Source organism: Arachis ipaensis, chromosome B03 (genome assembly GCF_000816755.2).
Source record: "Arachis ipaensis cultivar K30076 chromosome B03, Araip1.1, whole genome shotgun sequence".
NCBI lineage: Eukaryota > Viridiplantae > Streptophyta > Magnoliopsida > Fabales > Fabaceae > Arachis > Arachis ipaensis.
Genome location: NC_029787.2, coordinates 6,321,731 through 6,329,358, shown reverse-complemented (window position 1 = coordinate 6,329,358; position 7,628 = coordinate 6,321,731). Strand labels below are relative to the sequence as shown.

General features: G+C 31.3%; 2 protein-coding genes across 2 annotated transcripts; both read left to right on the top strand.

Annotated features, from left to right (window-relative positions):
• Positions 1,286-4,778, top strand: LOC107632303. The gene is made up of 9 exons (XM_021117511.1): positions 1,286-1,472; positions 1,582-1,757; positions 2,121-2,390; positions 2,657-2,715; positions 2,844-2,880; positions 3,001-3,072; positions 3,155-3,305; positions 3,446-3,589; positions 4,071-4,778. Coding segments are annotated over exons 2-9 (1,062 nt in total). The 5' UTR covers positions 1,286-1,472; positions 1,582-1,755; the 3' UTR covers positions 4,398-4,778.
• LOC107632304 (protein SHORT-ROOT-like) lies at positions 5,961-7,471 on the top strand. The gene has a single exon (XM_016336000.2). The coding sequence runs from the start codon at positions 6,191-6,193 to the stop codon at positions 7,469-7,471; it is 1,281 nt and encodes a 426-aa protein (XP_016191486.2). The 5' UTR covers positions 5,961-6,190.

Here is a 7,628-nt window from a genome sequence, read left to right as displayed (position 1 = left end):
TAAAAAAGAAACGAGTGGTGATAATATATTAAACTCTACCATTTTTTTTGGGTAAAACATTTTACTATGACCATGCAATAATTTGGCCAAACTTGTAGCTATTGACGTAGTTGCTTTCAGCGATGAAACTCATCAGCCATGGATCAAGTTCAAAATTATTACCAATCTTTGAAGGAGAGAACAAGTGATCATAATCATCATCATCAACATATAAGGGAATAGAATAAAATAATGGTGATATATATGGGAAATTATACACCGATTTTAATTGTTTTAGATATATATGAATGTAAATATGGATTTCTTTGATGGGAAGAGTTTCCAATACCCTCCATCATCTATCATTTTAGCAGGTAATAATGAATTCATTTTTTCAAAAGTAGGCTTATTTTTTTAACCATTTATTGCATTATTAATACGCCATGCATGCAAAATAAAATTGTTGATCTTGCATGCATTGAGAATTTGATTAGCCTAGCATATAAAAGTGGCATGCAACTTTTAATAACCATAACATATATATGAGTATTGATTAATAATTACCTTTGTTTTTTTCAGGTTAAAGACATGGCCATCTTTAACAATGGCCTAGCATATACTATTGTGATTGTAGTTTTGATTTCTCCAGAAATCACAACACAAGTTGTCTCCCCTCCTCCTGATTCTCCACCAGGTAAGAAAAAATTTGAATCCTCTAAATTTTGAATTTTCACTTGAAAAGATAAAATGTGATCTCCCACGCTTGAATGGTTTCTCTCTCATATTTTCTCTCGATCTCACCTATAAAATAAATGGTAATAAGAAATCACACTTTATCTTCTAAAATAAAATTCAAAATTTAGAGGATCCAAATCCGACAAGATATCATGCCAACTCACAAATTATTCATCATTTGAATCAATTTAATTTTATTTAAAATGAATTGAAATGAAAATGAAATATTACATTTCAAATAAATAATGTTGTTTTACAAAGAGAAAGAACTCAACACTTATGGTAAAACTTATTACAAAAGAAAATATAAAAAGAAATAAAGACAACTAATGGACATACCCTTAAGAAATACTTAAAGGACAAAAAGAATTTTTTTTATATTTTTAACATATTAAATCATTTTAATTCCAATCAAATTCTGTAAAAGAAAAAATTAGGGTTAGTTTAATGTTACAAATGTAATAAGTCAATTTTTAATTTTTATTCATTTCGAACAAGGAATTTGATTTTAAAATAAAATAAATTTCAATTTCATTATATTTCAAACACCCTAATTAATAGACTTTAAGCCTATTGTGATTTCATCCAGTATGTTAATATTCATCTTGGTTTATGATTGATCTATGATATGAAAAATTTATGCAGGTAATGTGTCAGAACCAATTAGACCTAAAGACAACACTGTAAGAGTGGACCCATCTGATAACTTCAAAAAATATAGAGGAGGCTTTAACATCACCAACAAGCATTATTGGAGTGTAAGTCTCTCTTTTTTCTTTAATTGATGTCTAATATATCTTCATTCCTTATTAACAAATCAGTTTTGTTACATATTAACTTAATTAATTGGATTCTTAATGTTTGTAGTCAGTTGTTTTCACAGGAGTATATGGATATGCAATTGGGGTGCTATGGCTTTTGTGTGGAATTCTATGTGGACTTTTCTTCTTAATAATAAATTGTTGTTGCCAAAGTTTTGGTGGAAACAAGGGTTGTGATCTTTTACCAATTCCTCTGGCCATTTTGCTACTCATAATAGCTATGTAAGAATATATCTATTAATTAAAAAGTTATATATTTTTAGTGTTTTAGTGTTTTTACCTTTTAGTGTTTCTTTAAAAGTTTTAAATCGATGGAAGGAGGGACATTAATGATTATATTTCTTTCGCACCCTTTTAAGTAAGAGTCTCTTTTTTTGAATTGGTGTAAAATTTTTACGGGTGTAACAAAAGTCAAACTCTAGACCTAATCTTTGAGTAATAAAATTTCTAATACTATATCATAAAACTATTTTTTACAAAAGTTTAAACCGACAAAAAAATTCCATAAATAGTTATATTTCTAACCATTAGTATCACATTTTACAAATTCAAAGTGATGTATGTGTATGATTCTTGTTGTTGTAGGGCTGCAAGTGGGTTAGTTCTTGCTGGAAGTGCAAAATTCCGTTGTCATGCAAGTAGTTCAGTTAATGTTGTAATCAATACAGCAGATAAGGCATCAGGTATTATATTCAATATAACAGGAGCATTGAAAGGCATCCCAACTGAATTGGTGGATGCTGATATTGCTTCAAAGCTTAACACCACATCTCAGAGATTTGACACTGCTGCTCAAAATATCACACAAGAAGCTGCCAAGAATAGGCACATCATCAACATGGCTTTAAAAGCATTGTAAGTAGTGTTTTATGCACTTACTTGTCAACTCTCTGAGCATGATTCATTTTAGTCTCTGACATTTTAAAAATAGTATTTTAGTCTTGTGATTACAATTCTGCTAATGTCATACGTATTATTTCGTCTTGACATATCAGCGGATTTATAATAACAGGACTAAAATGACCAATAGAATATAATATTTTGTACCAAAATAAAAAATTTGTGTCTATCTTTCTTTAACATGAAAAAATGAATAATGAATAGTGAATTGCATATTTCAGGTTTATTTTTAGCATTGTGACTGTAAGCTTGAACTTGGTTTTTGTAATATCCATGTCAGGTATGCTTTATTGGTAAATAATCAACATCTAATCATCTATCTTAGATTTCATACTAATAATTGAAGGAATTCTTCTGCATTAACTAGACATGAGTCTCATAAAAATGTTGGAATTTTCTGTAGAGCAGTTTTTGGAGTACTAAGAGTTTGGAAGGCACTTTACCTGTTAGTAAGCCAAATTGTATTTTCCTTGCACCTTAGATGTTTGTGAATTTGCCTATACATATATAAAGCTAAAATTTCTCATCTTCCATGATTTTGTTGCTTTCTCTATAATTTTCACAGATTTGTTGTGTTGTGCTGGTTGCTGACAGTGATATGCTGGATACTCTTTGGAGTTTATTTCTTCTTAGAAAAGTAAAACAAAATTCTTTAGTTTATAATTCAAATTTCTTTTCAGTTTCTTTCTCAATAGCTATTAATTTAAACTATTTTTCAGATTTTCTGATGATACATGCAATGCTCTATACAATTTTCAAGAAAATCCCTACAACAACAGCTTAAGTTCCATGATACCCTGTGATGAATTGCTCTCAGCAAAACCAATTGTATCTGAGTTTAGTTCAGGAATCTTCAACCTTGTCAATGAGGTAAATTATATTTTGCATAATCTTATACACCAATTTCTTCTTTGTATTATGAGCAAAAAGATTATTTTCATATCTCATGCAATGAACCAAAAAATGGTAGAACATAATATTATTATTTACTTTTTTTGGTACATCTGCAGGTGAATGGAGGCCTATCAAAATATCAGGGAGCACTCTTACCAAATCTACCAAATATATGCAATCCTTTTTCAGCACCACCTGATTTTTTATATCAGCCATGGAACTGCTCACCTGATTCTACTAAAATAGGAGATATCCCTGAGGTATGCCACAGATAATAACAGAATTATATTCTTTCCATAACATAATATCTGTTACTCTAAAAAATTAGTATATTTGGATACAATTTGGAATTAGCATTCATATATATCAAATTACATGAATGTACCAAAGTTTTAAAGAGACATATTTGTGGATGAAAATTAAACCCTAAAGTGGCCCTCCACTGTGTGCACTAAGATAGTCCCTGAGACCCATGCATAATTATGTATCTGAAATTGATAAAAGTGCACCATGTTAGTCCCTTAGTCTTTTTCCATCAAGTGACTCACCACCCGTTATGGACTAACATGGTGCATTTTTGCCAATCTCAAAAATGTAACTGGTGTAACTGGAATCTCAATGACTATTTTAGTGCAGGCGACCAATCTCAAGTACCACTTTGGAGTTTAACTCAAGAAATATCTACTTGGTTAATTACATGACTTTTCTATATACTAACAACATAAACTTCATTGACAAAAGGTATTGAGGCCTTATACTTGTTTTGGTGATGAAGATGCAATCTGTGGCAAAGAAAAGTTCATACCAGGAAGTGAATATGAGGTGATTAAGGAATACACAAGTTCAGTTCAGAATCTATTGGATGTGTATCCTAGCATTGAAAGCTTGTTAGGATGCCAATTAGTGAAAGATGCATTCTCTCAAGTGCTTCAAAAACACTGCAAACATTTGAAGAGATTTAGTAAGGTGACTTGGGCAGCAATGGTGTCTCTTGCAGCAACCATGGTGCTTTTGGTTGTGTTATGGACTATGAAAGCTAATTATCATGAGCATAGTCATCAACCTTAGCTTAAGATGGTTCATTACATGTAACACATTTTTACTAATTAACCCTCACTAATCAAGATCATTAATCAAACATTGTTTAGAATTAACAAACATTAACTGAAGAACAAATTGGATATTTAGTACTTTGCAAGACAAGTCAAAGTCAACCATGTTGGATTGTCTTGCAAAGCCATGAAATGTCCAATTTGACCTTATAGATCAGTAGTGTCACACAGCTTCTCAAGAAAACTGTATAGGAATGAGGTGCAGAGACTTGTACATAGAGAAATTGAGTTTTCTTTATTCTTTTGGAAATGGTAGACTTAAGGGGTGATAGATTTTTTTTACAAGATTCTTACCCCAAAAATTTCAGATGTGTAATATGAGAATCATCAAACAATAATATCAGGTTAAGAAAATTAATTTCTATCAAGATTCATAGATAAGTTGCATTTTTATCAAATTGCATTATATTATTTACTTTATTAAATGTGTCCATGTAATTGTATCAAAATCCACACACACACACTTTATTATAACATTTTTCATTATATATTATAATTCTGCTTGTGATCCTTCTTGGGATGATATAATTAACCAAGGTCAAGTTGTCAACCTCTGCTGGCATGCATGTATGTGTCTATATATGCAAACATATGTGTAATTATTTATGAGAATATAGGTTACATTTAGATTCACATTTTATCACTGATTCCTCAAGGGAAAATATATTTGAGACTCTGAGAGATAATACAATCATTAATGCAGAAAAAAAGAAAAAAAAAAATCCGATATACAACCACAAATGCTACTCAAAGTTTGGTAATAATATTATATTATGTATGTATGTTCTGCCATGCTTAACACAAACATTATGTTCTTATTTTATCAATGTCTCTTATTTGTTTGCATTCACTTAGAAATATGCTGTTGTTTGTTATGCATGTTTTCTTTTAGAATGATCTGATTGGCAATTTGGCATGATATCCATTGACTTATGAAATTATGTTGATTGTGATGCTTCCAAGGAAAACTGTGTGATAGATTAATTTAAACACATCATTCCAAGAAATGATGGTTTCCTTTTGTTATCCAACTCTAGCTACATATTCTAGATTTCCATTACCACACCACACATATTTCATCTATTAAACAACCAGAGCTAGCAAGCTATATTCATATGACAAATAATATTTGCACCACTTTTTATGTACATCTTTTTTTAGATATAAAAAACAAACTTTCCTCTCTTTTGTCACTTGTTATTATTTACTATAGAAGAGATGCTATAATGAATAGCTTGAATTATTCACCACAATATTAATGGAGGGCGTGCAATTCAGAGCATCAATTGTCCTTGGAAACATTGAGCCGCAATGAACTTTGTCATTAACTCTTGTCATCACACCTTGTGTATGTATCTGGTTTTTATATTAGATTTAATTTGTGCTTCCCTCTTTTCATCATCACATACATCACTCTGTCTAGATAATCTTCAACAACATAGATATATACTTGTGATTGATAATAAGCTAAATGGCACAAATATACTTATTTATTACTAATACTTAACATAATTTTCCTATATATATAGCAAAGTTATTATCCAAATGAAATAGCAATAACACCTCTTGACAATAATGATCCCTATATTATAATTTCCAAACTCTATATCATATAGCAAAGAAAACTACACTTATCAAATCACTTTACATTCTGATACTGTAGCAGCCTTTTCAAGTTAGTTGCTAACTCCAAAAGAATTTCCTGAAATTCACTACCCAATTGAATAGTCTCAATCAATCTAATGAACTATGATGACTAGCAGCTCTTTAAACTCAGATGATCCTTGTTTTGATGGTGATGGAAAATGGGCCACCAAGCTTCTTAGGGAGTGTGCTAGAGCAATCAATGATAGAGACTCAAGCAAAATCCAACACCTTCTATGGATGCTAAATGAGTTAGCTTCCCCTTATGGAGATTCTCAGCAGAAACTAGCCTCATATTTTCTTCAAGCTCTATTCTGCAAGGCCACTCAAACAGGCCAAAGATTCTACATGAATCTAAAATCAGCATCTGAAAAGAACCAATCTTTTGATTCAGCAAGAAAAATGATACTCAAATTTCAAGAGGTAAGTCCATGGACAACTTTTGGACATGTAGCTTCAAATGGTGCAATCTTGGAAGCCTTTTTAGAAGCAGGAGGAGAGAAAAACAAAAAGAAAAAGCTTCACATCATTGACATAAGCAACAACACTAGCACATTTTGCACTCAATGGCCTACTTTCTTGGAATCCTTGGCTACTAAGAGTAGTGATCATGTTGAAACTCCTCAATTGAAGCTGACAATTGTGTTGGTGAAAGAGAGCTTAAAAGGGTCAGTGATGAATGAAATTTGTCAGAGAATGGAGAAGTTTGCAAGGCTAATGAGAGTGCCCTTTGAGATTAACATGATAAATGGTGTGGAACATTTATGGAAGGTAACAAAAGAAGAGTTAGGAATAGTAGTTGAAGAAGAAGATAATGATGATGATGATGAGGTTTTTATTGCTGTGAACTGTGTTGGGGGATTGAGGAGAGTTGAGGAGGGAGAAAGGGGTAATGTAATTGGAATTTTGAAGTCTCTTAGTCCAAGAATTGTGACAATTGTTGAGGAAGAAAGTGGTGGTAGTGATGATTCTTGCATCACAAGAAATGATGATGATGACTTTGTAAAATGCTTTGAAGAGTGTTTAAGGTTTTACAAGATTTACTTTGAGATGTTAGAGGAGAGTTTTCCAACAATAAGCAATGAAAAGTTAATGCTAGAGAGGGAGTGTTCAAGAAACATACTTGTTGATTTGGGTTGCAATAATAATAATAATAATGATAGTGATCATAATAAAAGGGAGAGAGGAGTAGAGTGGTCTATGAGGTTTAGGGAGTATTTTACTCCAATAGGTTTGAGTGATGATGTTGTGGATGATGTTAGGGCATTGCTAAAGAGATATAATAGGTCAGGGTGGTCATTGATGTTGCCATCATCAAAAGTAGAAGGAATTTACTTGAAATGGAGGGATCAACCTGTTCTTTGGGCTTCAGCTTGGAAACCCTAGCTAGCTATATAGTTTTAGCTCTTGATCATGAAGTTGAGCTAGATATTATTTAATTTGATTTATTGTATTATTATATTATTTTATTGTGTTAGCTACGAGTTTTGTAGCTCAAGTTTCTTTAATTTTAAGAATAAATTATTAAATTTATTTGGTGTTT